This window comes from Anabrus simplex, chromosome X (assembly GCF_040414725.1).
Source record: "Anabrus simplex isolate iqAnaSimp1 chromosome X, ASM4041472v1, whole genome shotgun sequence".
In the NCBI taxonomy this organism is placed as follows: Eukaryota; Metazoa; Arthropoda; class Insecta; order Orthoptera; family Tettigoniidae; genus Anabrus; species Anabrus simplex.
In genome coordinates this window covers 189,014,577-189,034,265 of record NC_090279.1, presented here as the reverse complement: position 1 = coordinate 189,034,265, position 19,689 = coordinate 189,014,577, and the positions used below count along the sequence as shown (strand labels likewise).

Genomic DNA, 19,689 nt, shown 5'->3' with positions numbered 1-19,689 from the left:
GAGATAAATATCCTGAGATCAATACCAAACTGTTGGATTATATATAAGTTGAAAAATTATTATTTTGTCCTAACTCTTGATATGATTCAATAATGAACGTTGAAAGTGGCAAAAATATTGAATCTTATTTGCCAGAATTTTTGTAACAAAAATCTAGGGATCGTCTTCTAAGTGTGGAAAAATTTATATTAAAAAAGTTAGACTTAAATAAAGCAAGCACCATATCGAAGTTGATGCAATTTTAAACTTGAATAGTGAATGAAAAACAACAATCACCACCATCAGAAGTGACTACAAACTATGTATTGATGGTTTCTCTACAAACGAGTAGATCCAGTACAGCAGAAATTATTGGTAAAACTAAACATTTGTGTAAGTTGAATATTTTGAATTATTCCTATTCATTGCAAAAGAAAAAGGAAGTTTATCAACACAACCAACTTCTCCCAAGCAGTGTAACAATACTGGGTTATTTTTTGCGCGATCAAATTATGCTGTTATTCAGGCACTGTTGTTTAAAAACTTGAAATTGAAAATCATGATTCCATCCTCCATTTCTCATCACCACCAATAATTACTGCACACTGTCATCCCCTTTACGCATATCCGAAGGAAATAATTGTTATGCTTCGTGGCAGGCGTTCAGTATTGTGTGTTCAAGAGTGTGCAACTGTTGATATTAATTCACTAGTTTTATCATGTGCAATAATCCATCCAGTACCAAGATTTTAAATATTACCTACTAGGCCCATTTTTGTTAAAAATGAAATCTGTCCATTAAGCAAGGAAATTTTTAAGACAAAAATTGGGAGTCCATGTATTGTGCCATGGCATTCATGACACGAGTAAATAGGGTATGTAAGCGTAAAGGTAACGTTTTCACCATTTACCGTAATATAAGCCTAAAAGTCGTATATTTACACTACAAAAATGGGAGTTTCCTTATTTATTTATTGGACCTCTTCCTTTTGTGGCTGTAAAAATGAAATGGTGGAGTCTAATATGAGTACGGTAAAACGTCATTAATTCGAAGTCGTTGGGACGCAAAAATCGGACTTCGAATTCCGTGATTTTGAATTAACCACCAACTCGTAATTTAGAAATGCCAACCCTTGCTGCATCAAATAAAATTCTAAGACCCATACTGCATGCAATTAACAGTTTAAACGCTCTAAATGCCATGAAAAAGAAAATTCAGGAATGTATTCAATAAGGTGCATTTACAGTATTCTAATTCACATTACAGTATTCACTTGGATAACTCACTGGCAAACATAACCTCACACAACAAAATAAAGAAAAAGCATGATTCAAAGACGAGGAGAAAGCTGTGCTGGCTCCCCTGTGTAAGTCCTTTATTCACTATATTACTGAACTGAATGCAATTTAGATGTCCTGTATTTGCATGGAAATTCCCCGATGCCCTTAAAACATCGTGGTTTATCAAACTTTCCTATAACGAGGGGAGAAAGACCCTCCCTTCTGCCTGCATTAGAACACAATACAATGACTCTGTCCTTGTATGATTTCCAGCCATGGTACTTCTCCCATAATTCACAAATGCAAACCCTTGCTGCGTACCAAATTATTCTAAGATGCATTAATGCATGCAATCGCCTTGATTCACAGTTTAAATCTTTCAAATGCCTTGGAAAAAACTATTCCCAAAATGTATCCAACAAGGTGCATTTACATTATTGAAATAATGCAGCTGGATAAATCACTGGCAAACATAACCTCACGTAAAGAAAGAAAAAAACCACACGATTCAAAGACGAGGACAAATTATGCTTGCTCCCCTGTGCAAGTACTTTATTCATTGGATTACTGTACTAAATGCATTTTAGATGTACCGTGCTTGCATGGAATGTGCCCGACGCCCTTAAAACATCGTGGATTATCAAACTTCCCTATGACAGAGGGAAGAAGTCTCGCGTGTGCATTGCAACACAGTACAATGGACCCGACTCCCCCCCCCCCCCCCCCCTTGTACGATTTCCGATCTGACACTTCTCTCCTATAAAACTGTAAGTGCGTTTGGGCTCCGCGTTAAGAAAACCAATGGAGTTTCATTGGCATTGGTAATATTGTTCAGTGTGTACGAATTGATTGTATGAGCCACGCTTTTTCGCCAACTGTCGGCATCGCCAGTGTTCGCGGATTCTGCTTCTCCAGACACTGCCTGACCGCACACTGCCTGCTACATGATGATATGGCGTTCCTTAAAATGTTGAATACAAAAGAGTTATTATTTTACGTGAACTTAGCAAATATGAAGCACACCGTAGACATCGAAGTGAGTGAAAGTACTGAAAGCTACCACAGCACGTTCCGGAAGATGCGTTCTGTCATGATGCTTCTAAATTTTGAATTTAGATTACTCTGAGAAAAACCAATTTTTAAAAAAATAATGTAAAGGCAGTTTTGAATTAAGTCTGAATTTTGGTATTGGGGTCGACATTGTTCTTTGAATGAAGAATTATTCGCATTTCAAATGAAGCAATTTAAATAACATGCAAAACTGTTCCTCATGTTTCTCGGAACAAGAAGTATTTGGAATTATCGAGGTTCTACTGTAAATGCAGCGTACCTATGGGGTGGAAGGTATCTTTTAGATTTGAACCTGAATCTTTGACCTTTGCTTTCAAATAGAGTGTGTGTTCATTTCATATGGCTATCGCTTGTTGGGTATTTTATTTATTTCTTGAGTATTTTAGTGCCTAGATATGCTGTATCTGTTGTATATGTTGTTCAGTTGAACACTGAACTATTGAGTATTGCAGTTATATTGGGGGAGTTGCAAGAGAAAGTGGTGCCATCTCATCTATCACATTTCCTTGTGTAATTCTCTTGTCGTCTTCCCACCCCTCACACCTCCGTCAGATTTTTTGGAAAAGGAATGAATGAATAGAAGTTACACATCACCGCTTAAACTGTAAAATGTTTATTTCGCGGAAACAAATAGTCACCCACATGGGAAATGTTCATATGCCGGGCTGTGTGGCTCCGATGGTTGAGGGCACTGGCCTTCTGACCCCAACTGGGCAGATTCAATCCTGGCATCAGCCTTGTGTTGGTAGATTTACTGGCACATAAAGAAACTCCTATGGGACAAAATTCTGGCACTTCTATGTCTCCGAAAACCTTAAAAATTATTTTATGGAATGTAAAAACAGTATTATTTTTTAAATGTTCACATACTAAGTTATTTTAGTTATTTTGTATATATTGTCTCCACCTTTCATGGTTTGCCCTATTGGCTGACGTCCTCTGGGGCCCAGGTTCCATTGCGGGTACTACTAGAAATGTAAGATAGGCAGGAGAGCTAGTATGTAGTTAAAACCGCACATGCAGCTTACCTCCATGGGGGTGTGTCTGAAGGGAGCTGCTTTATCTCGGGGCGAGAATATGAAAATTTACATTTATATATATTAATGTATTGTTTGGCGTTATTTATCAGTTTATTTTAGAACTATTCATTCATTGCATAATTTTCTCCCCCTCTATTTCTGGCCTCTGCATTTTGAGAAGAAAGAAGGTATGAGAGTAAATATGGTATGAATGGATTCTGTTTGATTCTCCTCGCATCATGTTTACTAATTCAAAAATATTACAAAATGACCTTCCTTTTCCATCAGTATTATTTGTGTGTTGATCAAAATACAATGAGGTGGTGAATTTTCCATTGTATAGTTCATTTTTGTTGTATTCTTTCTACCATTATATATTTTTACACTAAATATATAGGTTTGTTTTTAAATTTTGACATTTTATTGCATTGTATCAATGATCCATAATGTTTAAAGGTACATTTTCATCTGCTATGAACACTAACAGTGAAATTTCTATAATCTGAGGTAATTCATCTACAGATATTTTGGTGTATGACATACTTGACATTTAACAAAAAAAAATTGTTTTGGAGAAGCTTGAAAATACCAAAAATATAATAACAAAAGTCTTTGGTCTGGATGATAATCTTGTAGATTTCAGGAACATTTCTAACAAATAGAAAAATATTGTATCCCAAAAATCTGGAGGAAGACCAAAACCTGTCATGAAACCTACTTCTCTGAAGAATTTCAGACTGATCTCGCTTCTTTGTTACCTGGTTAAGGTCTGTGGGGCTGTTTTATTCCCACAAGTAGCTGCATTTAGGCCAGGCAGGATTGTACTCCACAAGTATTAAATCTGATTCAGCATATAGACAATGATTCCCATTCGTTGATCATGGAAGTTCACTCATATTGTACACTTTTTTTTTTTTTAAGAGAACACCCCATGGTGTCTTACTTCATGAACTTGCTTTTGAGGCGGCAACGAGGCTTGGCCTGTAGATGATGATGATGATGATGATGATGATGATGAAGGGCTAGGTTCTTCAGTCTGTCAAATCTATATGAATAAATAAATTCAGGAACTACCTGAAAGAAAAAACATGTTAACGGAATTATACTTGAAAAAGAAACTGCAATCAAAACTGGTTAAGACGTTCCTATCTAGCCCGTTCCCTTGTTATTATGTCATTATTTCAAAGTCCCAGTCCATGTTTATTAAATACAGGTTAAAAAACCTGGATAGCACATTTGCGTCACTCTTTAGTACTTTCGTAATTCCCACCATAAGAAATTTAAATTACGGTATAATCCCGAATACCACCCGCACTTTTTTCCCCCCTCAACATACCACATGTAAAAGGGGCATTCAGGTCTTATTGTGTTTTAGTTAAATTCTAGAAAACATGATCGATTTTTTCTCAATACAGTTACGGTGGCGTATAAAAGCGAAATGTAAGGTAATGAAATACTGGAAATCAAAGAATATGGGTAAATACGCGGTGAATGTGAAATTGTCATTTGTTTCACAAGTGTTGCTGGCATGCTGGGTGCGCGAATAGCTGATCTCGCGGGATATCGTACTTTGAGAGAGATGAGACTGTTGGTTACGGAAGTCTACCTCGCTCACATTCGAGTTTCATACGTTGGACAGTTACCGAGGACATACAACTGATGCCGTAAGAGATATGATGGGGAAAGGAAAAGCCGACCTTGCGATAATTCTCGGAGAACTCGCTTTTATTCTACAGCCGTTGGATGTGTGCGTGAACTGGCCTTTGAAAACTGCAATTAAACAATTGTACACCGAATGGATGTCTGATGGTGATCACGCATTAACACCAACTGTACGAGTGAAGAGGCCTGCAGTGGGACTAATATGCAGCTGTATCAAGACCGCATAGGTGCGCATTTCTAACGATCCAGTGTCCAAACGCTTTAAAAAATGTGGATTTTCAAATTCAGTGGACGGTAGTGAGGACACTATTTGTGGAAAGATGCCAGTGACGAAAGTTCCTATGGTGAAACTTCAGATGACGATGGTGAAAATAAGTACAGTATGTAAGTTATTTGATTTTTTTATTTTTTCTGTAATTTGCCGTCTCCAATTTAGGGTGCGGGTGTTATTCGGCAGCGGGTGGTTTTTGGGATTATCCGGTAGTTTTCCCAGCCACGTTTCACGCACATTGTGCCAGCGACGACTGGCCTGGCGAGGATTTGGTAATGAACGATGTTTGATGGCCCTAGACTGTTGCCTAGGGGAGCTTTGAAGCACACTGCGATTAATTTTGATGGGTTTTGTTCCCTGTTTTCGGGTCTCTTACCTGATACGTTTCAGTCTCGTAGAGCAGTTAGCAGCCTCGTCAGTTTTTCGGGCACTCTGACCAACTCCAATGTTCTCTGGAGGTTCACATGTCCAACGTTATCAAAAGCTTTTCGAACGTCCAAAAATACAATGCATGCATCTTTTTTTCTTGCCTAGTGTGCTATAAAACGGCTTCCACCATTAAGGTATTTATGTAAGTACTGGGTGTATTGGTGAAACCCCTTTGATTGTGGTGAAACACAATGTATTTCCGAAGCTGTTTATCAAGAACTCTCTCGGTGACTCGTCAAATAACTGAACATATAGTAATTGGACGCCAGTTACTGGGATCATTTACATCATCTCCTTTATGAACCAAAATTGTACGGGCTTTCTTGAAAGTCAGTGTTACACTGTTAGCATTCTAGTGGCGATGATTGCGATTATCTATGAAATTTTGTTGTTTATAGTAGCTCGGACGATTACGTGGTCAGGACCACTTGTAGTATCTATCTTGATTTTCTGTGTTGCCTCAACAATGTCTTCCTTAGATATGACCGGATTGTATAACGTTAAAAATTAAATAATTGAAAAAGAGGTTCAACCTATTCAATACATAAAAGAAAGGAATGTATTGATTACATTTTTATTTAATAGTGATTAGAAATGGGACCGGTTTCGACCCTAGTCTAGGTCATCGTCAGCCGTTCAAAACATAAAAAACAAGAAAAACAATGCATATGAAAAAGAATAAGTGAACTCTGGATCGGTATAAGATGAAATATAAATTGATGATGGGGGTAGAAATTGTGAGTCTCTTAAAATAAAACGGTACGTAATATTATGAAAGGTAGTACGGCACACGCAATGATAAGTAAAGTCTCTCAGTGTTTATGAATAGTGGAGAACGGTCAAGGAAATTGGGCCAGATATGTCGGCGACACATTAGTAATCTTAAATGAAGAATCAACCAACACAGCCTCTACACTTCTTCATCTCAACAACTTAGACTCTGACATTAAATTCACCCTCAAATCAGAACACAACCGAACTCTTAATTTTCTACACCTAACTTTCACTAGACATCCTTCTTCTTTATCTTACAAAATTTTCAGGAAACCAACCCAAACAGCAACCACAATACGACAAGATTCTTAGTACCTCAAGCTCATAAACGTGCTACTTATAACAGCTTAATTTTTCGTGCCTTCAACACCCCTATGTCCAAAAAAGATTTAAATAACGAATTAAACACCATCCGCAACATCGCTAAATTCAATGGCTTTAACAACTCCTTCATAAACCGCATCATCAACAAATTCAAACGCCGTCCAAAAACCACTTTATCTAAAGACACAATAAAACAAACTGCTTTTTCCACCTTCACTTTCACTCAGGATGCTTATAAAATAACTAATATTTTTAAAAAACAGAACATGAAAATTTCTTTTAGAACTAACAGTAGAAATCTTGATATCTTACACAACTCTAAATCTCTAAATAAATGTAATGCTTTTCCTAAATCTGGTGTATACAGATTCAAATGCAACAACTGTAATTCCTCCTACGTCGGACAAACTGGCCGCAACTTCAATATCAGGTACTCTGAACGTGTCAACGCCATTAAATACAACAGATTCTCTGCCATAGGACAGCACATACAAGACTCAAAGCATAGTTTCACCAGTATTGAAAATGACATGAAAATACTTAAGATCATTAACATAGGCCCCCTCTTAAACATAACTGAAAATTGCTTTATCCACCTTGACCAGTACTTCAACCCTAATTTCAATTTAAACGACATTTCTGAAAAACCCAACATCCTTTTCGACTTCCTAATTCTTCTTCTCAAAAATTCCAAATTCCAAAACCCCAATTCTATTTTCCATGCCTTACAAAGTTCCCACCCACATTTTCTACCTCCAATAACCCACCCTAAACTACCCCTCTTTCATTTCCCTATCTTATCCTTCTTCAACACCATTTATCTTCAATTTCCGTTATTCTTCTCTTATTTCACTATCACTCTTCCTCTACCGGTATTAATTTATTCTACCTTTTCTATTAATAAAAAAAACCACTACCTTCATTTCGGTTCTCCTCATTCAAATTTTAACTCTTGTCTTGCGCCAACTTCGACTACTTCAATCATGACCTAAATTTTTTCAATTTAAAAAATAGCGCACTGTGCATATGTTTTCATTTGTTTTCCGATATTGCGCTTTTTACTACATTTTTTTCTCTTTACAATTGTTTTTTCAAGTCAACTGTTTTCCAAGAACTCAGCAGGAGCACAATTACTCATTCAATTATACTAAATTCCGTTGTATATTTCTATATATACGTACTTAATTTCCCCCAACCGAAGCAAATACTGGACCTTCAGGATATTCTCCATTCTACTTTGGCGTTTGAGACCACAGCGCGTGACCTTGGATGTGCCGCGCTGATCACCAAGAGCTGGCAGTTTGCTTCTATAAATCTATTCGTCTGCGACTTCAAAATATTTATGGATCTTCATATGTTGTTCGATAGTGTTGTGACTTTGTACCTGACAGAGTGTAAAAACTGACCCATTTGACCGTTCTCCACTATTCATAAACACTGAGAGACTTTACTTATCATTGCGTGTGCCGTACTACCTTTCATAATATTACGTACCGTTTTATTTTAAGTGACTCACAATTTCTACCCCCATCATCAATTTATATTTCATCTTATACCGATCCAGAGTTCACTTATTCTTTTTCATATGCATTGTTTTTCTTGTTTTTTATGTTTTGAACGGCTGACGATGACCTGGACTAGGGTCGAAACCGGTCCCATTTCTAATCACTATTAAATAAGAATGTAATCACTACATTCCTTTCTTTTATGTATTGAATAGGTTGAACCTCTTTTTCAATTATTTAATTTTTAACGGTAATACTTTCAATACGGAACAATGAAATTTTTATCTTGAAACGGATTGTATAAGTCGATAGTCGCCATGAGTTCACTCTCGGTGCCTTTTTGAGGTATTCTAGTCTTTTGTGGTTGTTCGGCCTAGAAAGTATGTCCGAAAAGTATGTGTGCAATACTTCTTCTTTCAGCCTGCAAATTGATTGTTCATTTGTAAACACGTTGCATATGGCTTTTCGCCGCTCATTGTAATAGTAGAACTGGGTTAATTCATACGTGTACTTCCTTCTTCTCTTCTCTCTTTCCCTTTTCGTGATCTTTCAGGGTTTGATGAGGTCCTGTAGGAATGTTGGGCAGAATTAAGTTGGCCTTTTTTCTTCTCAGTTCATAATATTTCTGAGCGGGGTTTTTCAGTGCGGGAAGAATATGTGATACTGAAGTTAAGAATTGGACTAAGTCATTAACAGCATTGTCAAGTCATCATCTGTTAGGTTTTCAGAAAACTTTGATTTCCATTTAATCAGATCGTGGTTGTACTTGTCCATATTTGGAGCTGGAATAGTAGCGGTGTTGGTTGTGGTATCATTGGATTGGCGATTCTCTCAGGAATTTCGTAAAATATTGATTTTACTCTGCTTCTTGACCAGGGTATCTCTGTGCACTGCAGGGTGAGCTCTGCTAACGTGTATGCTTACACCTCTATCGGATCGATTATATTTTCCACAGTGCGTGCATTATACACCGTGTGTTTGTTGTTCGTCGGAAAGATTATTAGCCATACTATGAACACGTATATGTGACCATATAACTTACATTTGAAATATTCTTATCGATGCACTGTTATCCAGAAAAGAATATAAAACGAACCACACGATCTTCTAACATCCCCGCTGTGTCGACTTGATTGTCTGAATGAGGCAACGGAATACTAAAATATATAACAAGCGACAATCGCATAACAAGAGACACGTATAAAAATTAACCTCACGTACCTTCCTAGAAGTTCACTATGATAGTTCTTGCATGACCAGGGACAAATAAACAAGAAATTACATAAATACAGGACACTTACCAAGAAAATCCCAAAAGAAGTCGCGCTAGAATGTGGAAGTGATTTGAGCCCACCGAGTTCAGGTGGATCAGACAAATTAAATAACATTATACTGACTAAAATAATGATCAACCAGTTCTAAGAAAATTAAAACATTACTTAAACAGAATATTGTCTAGTAGTTCAAACAAACACGAATTCCCAAGTGAAATAATAAAATTATTAAAATAAAGTTCAAATCAGACATTAGATCGTTAAGTCTTCTTTAAACTGAATATCACTTCTTTTTAACCAAGTATAATTCCAGCGTTAATCCATAACGTCGATGAAATTAATTTATTTGTATTTTAAGTATCCAACATTAATCACTCAGATAATGAATTAATGATAATATTAAACTCATAAACCAAACTTCAGTATTTACATGTTAGAGTGAAAATGGTTTCATATGGCTATCTTCTGTGTGCTAAGAAGATAAAATCAGAGAAACTATGGCAAATGAAATAACTTCCGCAAGAACAAGTCGGAATTACAATTAAATCAGAACAAGCAATTCCGTAATCCGGGAGCTAGTAAACACTCCACAAATAACAAATCAGTAATTATAGGATGAAATAAGGCTCAGGACATACAACTTCGTTAACTCAAATGAGAACCAATCCATAACTAAAACGAGCCATCAATAATCACTCAATTGACGAACTTCAATATCTTCATTACGAGAGAAATTGCACGTCAAGTGTTAAAATCATAATAGGGCACACACAGACTAGTTGTTTACAAATTAAACCTTGGCAATGGGTGAAGTCGCCAACAAAAGGAAACATGGATGCCTCTAAGTAAACTAGTTAGCACATAAGAAACAGTTTTTTCACTCCCTTAATAACACATGAGCTCGGTGCTTACCTTAAGTGGATTAAAACAAGGAAAATGAACTAGTATTACAACCATCGTCGGACTTACACAGCCCAAGTATTCATCCTAAATTTATAGTAATCGTGTATTCCATTTTTAGCTACGTTATATTCATTGGCTGTAACTCAATCTGAGTGTATATAAGTTCTTCGTGCATACATTGACCAGTTCAACTCGGTTTATGGATGTGTTTACGATGACTAAATAGACCAATCCTGGCATAAAGCATATGCATATCTTTTTTTTTTTTTTTTTTTGCTAGGGGCTTTACGTCGCACCGACACAGATAGGTCTTATGGCGACGATGGGAGAGGAAAGGCCTAGGAGTTGGAAGGAAGTGGCCGTGGCCTTAATTAAGGTACAGCCCCAGCATTTGCCTGGTGTGAAAATGAGGAAACCACGGAAAACCATCTTCAGGGCTGCCGATAGTGGGATTCGAACCTACTATCTCCCGGATGCAAGCTCACAGCCGCGCGCCTCTACGCGCACGGCCAACTCGCCCGGTCCCCCACAAATCACACTGAATGGATGGAGAAGGGCGGGGTTGTAATTCACCGAGTTTTTTTTTTCACTTGGCCTCTTGATGTCTGCGACATACTCTTTCAAACAAGTTGACAGCAGTGGATGTAGTGTTCCGCCACAGTGAGCGGTCCACAGCACATTCTTCCGATGTCTGTATATCTCTACCAGTTGTCTTCATGATGTGTTTGAGCTGGTCCTTACAACGCTTAAGAGGGGCTCCATGAGGTTTACTGCCAGAGCAAAGTTCACCATAAAGAACTTGGCGGGGAAGTACACATGGCCCAACCATCTCAGTTGATGAGCGATGATTGTTGCCTCAATGCTATTTAGCTTTGCTTTGTCGAGAACTGCCATGTTGGTCACATAGTCTTCCCACTTAATGTTCAAGATGAATCTAATTTTCTGTTGGTGGAAGTGCTCAAGTTTTTTTTAATATTACAGCGATACCTCTTATAATAAATAATACCAAAAGTATAATTTAGCAATTTGAAAATGGTTTTCGACCTAAATCATTCATCAGACAATTACATTATGAACCTCAAAATATTCTATAAATAAATTTTAAAAGATAAGAGTGATTTTGAAAACAATCTCATTTCCCCGAGTACGTAATTTCACTGTCACTTAATATCACCACATATAATTTAGATTCCGATACTCTTATTAAATAACAATCGTTACACTTCCAGTCTGTACTCCACACTTCACTTTAAGATCTGAAAAAAGAGGCTTGTCAGGTACTTACAATGTCCAGCAATAAATAGGTAAAATAGATCAATCATACGTTTAGCCTATCACCCAAAGGCGATTGAACTATCCTGGGTCGAATTGCATCTTCACTCCTCCTTATTCCCTCAAATCTCAATTAATTATCCAGCAACAAGACCAAAAGTACACGCTTCTTCCAAAAATAGTCCAGTGAAGGTCAGTCCATTGTCAGTTTATATGTACGTCAACAAAATGCTGGCACAAGGTTCGGTGTCTGTGGCCAGGTGGCAGCACCCCACAGTCAGCGTACTCTAGAGTCTAGCGCTTACGGGATTCCAGCGCACTACTAGTACCTTGCAGGGTAATGTTATGAACACATTAAATAAACATGCAGACCAGTTCAAGGATACCCAATCGTGCATTTAAATGTGCCAAGTCACTTTTCTAAGGTATGCTGGGTAGCTAAACATCTCCAAATTAATTAAAATACATTACAAAACTATCTACACTTGTAGTCCTCTCGGATAAAGGATGTACCCCACAAGCAAAAACTGTAAAAATACGTAAGTTTAAAGTAATAAATATCTTCCTTTATCATTATCTCCATAAAACTGGGTCACGTTTTACGTATACCTTCCGCCAGGTTTGAGTGAAATGTCTGATCGTGTTTGCAGATCATTTTAAATACTTGTAATGACCAAAAGTAACTGTGGTAACCCGATCAGTACAGCCATTGTGAGCCTCTGTATTTTAACATATCTGCCGCCTTTGTAGTTTATTAGCAGTGTACAAACATGGTAATAAAATAGGGAGATACCATGTTTCAGTCAAAATGGCACTTATGCGAGGGAGTTGGGTGTTACATGTGATAAATATCATTTTTGGTCCGTATTGATATTTGATAGAAATAATAACAGTAAGTTATTTATTAGATCACCTAATCAATACAAAGTCTAGTCTTGGATGAACTACATAAATTTGTTAACTAATAGTGGTACATAGTCTTAACCTTAAATTAAAAATAAGCATCTAAATAACATGTAATAATGAAATGAATTTTAAAATCTTGAGGAGATTTGAAGTAAAATAACGTTAAAAATAAGAATGGTGGTTTAAAAATACAATGTGATGAGATAATAGTGGAAGTATTAACAAAATTAACATTAGAAGGTTCCTAAAATAAGTGCAATGGATAAAAACAACAGATTGTTGTACAACAAGTAGTAAGATTGCATAAAAATAAAGTTGATAGTCTGGCGGTTATAATTAGACGATGGCGAAAGATCGTATATAATCAAAGTAAAGAAGAGAGAATATAAGTCAAAGTTTGGTCGAGAGATCCGAAGTTAATCATAATCTTGAAGATTGGTGTTACCGAAAATATGGCAGCTATTATGTTAACTTCTCATTGTAACATTCCGTGAAGATATATAATTCTTCCCATTGCTTAAACTTTGTGTTGAAAAGTCCAGTTTGCTTGTCCATGGTTAAAACTGATTCATTCATTTAGCAAGCTACCTTAATCAACAGTACTTTGGTAAGTAGGACAACAGTAATTATGTTACGCAATTTAACTTCGCCCATAACAAATTGATAGATAAGTTTTGTGGTTTAGAACGGTTTCAGTTCTTTTCTTCATAGATTATCTATTGGAGAGAAATATGTTTGTGTTTGGAATTTGTTTGTTTGTTTGTTTGTTTGTTTGTTTATTTATTTGTTCATTTATTTATTTAAATAGCAAAATGAAAATGTATTGGTAGGCTTTGCTTGGAGTACTGTATAATAAAAATTGGACTAAAGTATTTCCTCTTAGGGAAAACACATTGTTGTTTTTCATTGAGATATGTTTGTTTTTACATAAATACTGGGCGAGTTGACTGGGCTTCATTGACCAGCCGTGCACTGCCCTTCAAATGAATATCTAACCAGGCAACTAAGGGAGAGGCTACATTGGAATCATGAGTTGTTGACGTATGGATTACAGATATTCAGAACGATTGTTATTCATGTTGTTACAGACTTGGTAAAGTTTTTGTTTAATTTTAAACATTCATCGACATGTAAATGATTGTGCTTCCTTCTTATTTGATATCCTCATGATTCAGAAATTCCTTGGCTGCATGCTTTGTGATTGGTCCGAACAGGGCGGATCACAACTGTTTAATGGAGCACGTTTGAAAACATACCTCTTTCATGAGAAGTACTTCTCAGTTTTTGAAAATACTGTAATCACAGACTTGAATATGCAGTGTCCATAACTTTTTAATAATAGGTGTTGAAAACTGTGCCTTTTTTTTAAAAGCATTAAGTTAATAATCTCCACAGATAATGATGCCCTGGGAAATTAGTGCAAGAGTTGTTTGGGCCCCGTTGTGACATTACTGAAAGTGAAAAATGATATCATTTATGATTTGAGTTATTTGAGGAGAACATTTCAGCTTACTCACCCTGTATAATCTATAACTTTTAGATTATACCTGAAGAACCTCATATAATTAATTTTCAGGTATTATCTGTTACTAATACTTCCTTTTCAGGTATTTTCGAAGTTGGTGTTATTTTGAATTAGTTTTGACAGCATGAACAACCACCTCAGAGTTATAAATTAACTGTTGAAACTGAAGTAAAATAACTTCCCTTAAAACAAACTGCTGCTGAATGGTATGGACAAAGCCTTGGGTAAGGAGTACAAGATGAAAATAAATAAGTCCAAAACGAAAGTAATGGAGTGCAGTCGAACGAAGGCAGGTGATGCAGGAAATATTAAATTAGGAAATGAAGTCTTAAAGGAAGTAGATGAATATTGTTACTTGGGTAGTAAAATAACTAACGACTGCAGAAGTAAGGAGGACATAAAATACAGACTAGCACAAGCAAGGAAGAGCTTTCTTAAGAAAAGAAATTTGCTCACTTCAAACATTGATAACAATTAGAAAGATGTTTTTGAAAAATTTCGTGTGGAACGTGGCATTTTATTGACGTGAAACATGGATGATAACTAGCTCAGAAAGAAAGAGAATAGAGGCTTTCGAAAAGTGGCGTTACAGAAGAATGCTGAAGGTGAGATGGATAGATTGAATCACGAATGAAGAGATACTGAATCGAATTGGTGAGAGGAGATCGATTTGGCTAAATTTGACAAGAAGAGATAGAATGATAGGACACATCTTAAAACACCCAGGACTTGTTCAGTTGGTTTTTGAAGGAAGTGTAGGTGGTAAGAACGGTAGGGGTAGACCGAGGTATGAATATGACAAGCAGATTAGAGTACATATAGGATGCAATAGCTACGTAGAAATGAAAATGTTAGCATAGGATAGGATGGCATGGAGAGCTGTGTCAAGCCAGTCTATGGACTGATGACTCAAACAACATAACAAATCACCCTGTATATTAATTCTGCTTTAAACCAAGGTGACTATCTTTGTTCCAGTGAGTGATTGATGTCAATTTTTTTTTGAGAATTTCAGTTTGACATACCACCTGTTATTATGAATTAGTGTATTTATATTCTGTCAGTGGATGGTTGGATATTTGGTTTTGGATTTTATTTCAGCTCAATCAGTTAGCGTCGGTCCAGGAAGAGGAGGAGGTTGATGATGAGGATATGGGTGTGGCAGAAACATATGCAGACTACATGCCTTCCAAGTGTAGGTATCCTTTCTTTTGCATTGTTAGTAATAACATTGATTCTTTCATGGCCATACTTGTAGACATGATGTGGGCTTTTGGATTTATGCAGTGTGAAGAAAACAAGGGGAATTTCTTTCCATTTCGCAGAGATCTTTGCTCCGTGTCTTACGAAGAAAATCTCGACTTTTCCCGAGGAAGTCTTCTACAATAGTGAGGTTTGAATTTAAGATTGTTTTACCATTGGAGATGTGGTGGTACGCTCGTTAGTCACCAGGTGGCTCTCAGTGCTCCAAGCGGGAGCTGATGACAACATTAAGCTCCAATTAAGATGTTCATCACGCCATGCGTGCGTGAGGAGTTAGAGAGGACATCGGACAAATCAGGGATGAATGTGATGGAAGAAATAAATAGAAACTAATAGAATAAAATGCATTGAAGGGCACCAGGATAGAATAGAACAGAGCGGAATGAAAAGAAAGTATGTGGAGAAAACCAGATGACTATGTTTGAGGGTGGAAGAGGGGGGGGGTCATAACCGATGTACGCATGTAATGAAAGTATGATATTAACACATAACACGTAGCTTGGAATGAACCAACTGATGATGACGAATGTACGAATTTGGAAAACACTGAAACGAAATAATATAGACGGAACAGGAAACAGAACTACCTACGTAAATCTGTAAAACGCGAGTTTAATGTTGTTTTCTTGACATGGCATGAGCCCAAAAGCCAATATTCTGGCTCTTCCCATTGAAAGGAAAATAGGTGCTGACTAGTCTGTAAACTGCTGCAGCAATAGTTGTTATATCTCATGATTGTTGAATATTACTGTAAAATAATCTAGTTTGCAAGAAATCTACTTGGTCAGCCATTGGTAGATTTCAGTATTGCCCATATTACTGTATTCTTGATTGCTACTCATTGTTAACTTCCGTAGGATTTAGGATTTATCAACAGCAGAGAATGCAGCTTCTGTCTGGGAAGGATCAGTTCGTGCAGATGTTGCAGTGTAGATGTTGCCATAAATGAAATGGCTCGCATATCAGGGGCAGCCTTCAACTAACACGTTTTCGGTAGATCTTTCTTGATACGCAAAGGAAATTGATAACTGTTGGCGAATGCCAGAAGCAAATGGAAGATCCACGCTACATTTTATACAATCGCCAACCTCATGATAGCTGGCGGTAGTCCAAGAACTTTTTCACTACATCTGAAGCTCTCTGAGGATCCCAAGAAAATAATCGCATGAATAGGTGGAGGGATAAACTGAATGTTGCAGGCATGGAGTTAGCTTCTGGAGGAGATCGCCCTTACACAATATGGAGTATCCTCAGCAGATTTAGAACCGCCGTTTTGAGATTCTAGCTGAACCTTCAGGAGGATCATCTACCTGCGGTAGGAAACGTGACCAAGTGTGAACGTGGAACCATGCAGGACCAAGCACTTCTTCTGGTGTGCAGGCGACTCGGCGAACTCCTATACAAATGCCCTTTCTTGGAAGCAAATGAAAGGGCTGCATTTCAGTTGCTGAATTTTGGAAATATTGCATTTGACCTCAAGAATTCATTGTTAAACTTCCCTCTGAACCACTACTTCATATTAACTGCTTTTCCTGAAGTCAGATTCCATGCTTAGTCCTGTCTTACATTGTTTCATCTTATTGATGGTTCATTGAGAAGCTTCTCTCCAGGTATTTCTCCTGTGCATATCTATCCCAGTTTTTTCTCTTTTCTATGCCTTCTCTTATCCTGTTGTCAGCCCTCAATGTAGACACAAAATGTAATCAGAAAATGTCTTCAGGAGATGTAAAATGTAACTGAACCTATATTTTACTGTAATTTATAAATTCATTATTGAACAAACTTTTGAGGTTTACATAGAAAAGGAAAATTTGTATATTGTGTTTGTTATGAAAAGTCTATCTAATTCTTGAGGGAACCTTATGGATATCAAATGTCAAAAACAGCATTGTAAATATTGGAGCTGCTGGAACACTTCGTACGTCAAAGTGTCGTTCCAGCTTATCTTGCCTCCACAAGGAAAGAGTAGTGCACTTTTTAAAGAAACAGAGTTTAAACAGGGTCTTAATGACTATTTCTCTTCTTTCTTTTTTATTTGTTAGCTTACCTAATATGTCTTAAGGACAGAAGTACGTGAATAGAATGGAAATTTTGAAAAAAGTATTTTGCTCTTAATTTGAAAAGCGTGCCTTCCTGAACAAGAATGTCAGATTTATATGCATTTTTATGTGATTTCATAAAGAAATTGAGAATAATGTGAAGCCTTGTTTTTGCCACACCCCACTTTTCAAACTCCACTATTGACATACTTAGTCAATCAATCATAATTTCTTTACTAATTGCACAAGGATCTTGTGAGATGGCTCATTTCAGAAGTTAGTACTTCCCGCATGTCGTGAACAAAAAACAGCACATGAACGCAGTGAAAGAAACGTGTTTGTTTTTGTTATTACATGAGGTGAATAATAAAGTTGAATAAAGTTGTGAATTGTAAGTCAGAACATCTTTCGTAGAATGTGTGGTATTTACAACATATAAATATGCCACGAATTAAGAATTTCAATAAGAGACAACACCATAAAGGCAACAGATACACGAAAAATACTCTGAATGTTAGTTTGAGTCCAGTGCAAGGCAATAATTCACATCTTCCAACCCCACAAATACAATAGACTCGTGTGTTTCAGGTGCTTCAAAGAGAAAGATTAGTTATCAGAGGAAAACAAGGAAGAAAATGATTTTTCTGGTGGCAGTGTAATATAGGAGTTAGATATTATATCTTATTTGCTTTGGAACCATGTCGTGTAAGTACTGTCAAAATGTCAATTGTGTGAAGATTGTAGAAGATGTGAAAAGTAGAAGAGGCCTAGCAAGTAAAATTATACTAGTATGCAGTATTTGTAAATCAGAACATTCATCTATGTCATCAAGTGTTAATAGAAATAGAATTTATAAGGTAAATATTAGGTTTTCCTATGCAATGAGGTGTATAGGGAAAGGTAAGAAATAAGGACAGGTATTTTGTGCCATGATGAACCTGCCACCTTCATCAAAAACATTTGTCAAACCCAACAATGTAATTTTATATTCATTGAAACATGTTTCCTTGGGTTGTATGGTAAATGCAGCTAAAGAAGCCAAGCTTCTAAATGACAATAGTAGTGATGTTGCTCGTGATGGAAGCTGGCAAAAACGTGGTCATACATCACTGAATGGTGTATATCATCTGTAGATTCCGGGAAGGTCTTGAATGTAGAATGCCTGACAAAGTACTGCCATGGTTGTGCTGTAACCCAGGGTGGTAATAGATGTGAAAATAATTTTTTGGGGCCTAGTGGTAACATAGGCTGCAGGTGCTGTGGTGATGTTCAAACATTCTTGGTGTGAGCGAGGTTTGAGATTTGTGAAGTACCTAGGTGATGGTGATTCCAAGGGAGTAATAAAAGTAAATGACTGTAAACCATATGGGGACAATGTTAAAATTGAGAAACTTGAGTGTGTAGGCCACGTGCAAAAGAAGTTAGGAACTAGGCTTAGGAAACTGCAGAAAGATTTGGGTAAGCAGAAACTTTCTGATGGTAAGACCAACAGTGGTCGAGGAAGGTTGCCTGGTGCAGAAATTGATAAGCTGCAGCTGTATTTTGGACTTTCTATAAGAAAAATTGCAGGAAATCTTCAAGTAATGAAACAGGCCATAAAAGCAACGTTATACCACAAAATGTCAACAGATGAAGGACCAAGACATGACCTGTGTCCAGAAGGTGTGGATCATGGTATGGCTTTTAGAATGAAAAGACAGGATGTCCTAATTACCACAACAAGAACTCGCTTCCATTGGCTGTTTTGAATGCTTTAAAACCTGTGTATATGGGACTTAGTGATGACACTCCCTTGTCTAAGTGTTTACGTGGTGGCACACAGAATGTCGATGAAAGTGTTAATCACTGTATCTGGCAACGCATTCCAAAAACTGAATTTGTAGGCTTTAGAACCCTGCAAATGGGTGTATTGAATGCAGTGATGTGCTTCAATGAGGGCATGATGTCAAGAAAATATGTTCTTGAAAACATGGGTATCAAGCCTGGGGCAAACATGCTGAAGGCGATGAGGGGCTTTGACAGTGACCGTGTGAAAAAATCCCAAAAAGCAAGTGCAGAATCCACTAAGGAAGGTAGGATTAAAAAAAGAAACAGATAAAGGAAGAGGGAAGATGAGGAGAGCCAGCAGCGAGAACAATAGGGTCCTGGAATGTTATGAGACAGGTGTGAGTGAAGCACAAACTTTGACTGCA

At 37.0% G+C, this 19,689-nt stretch overlaps 1 protein-coding gene across 4 annotated transcripts in view; it reads left to right on the top strand.

Annotated features, from left to right (window-relative positions):
- Positions 1-19,689, top strand: part of sno (strawberry notch) — a 205,929-nt gene that overhangs the window by 69,345 nt on the left and 116,895 nt on the right. For all 4 annotated transcript variants that reach the window (XM_067159301.2, XM_067159299.2, XM_067159300.2 and 1 more), the window contains exon 6: positions 15,297-15,390. In XM_067159301.2, coding sequence (XP_067015402.2) covers positions 15,297-15,390 — 94 coding nt within the window. The remainder of the gene's footprint in view (positions 1-15,296; positions 15,391-19,689) is intronic.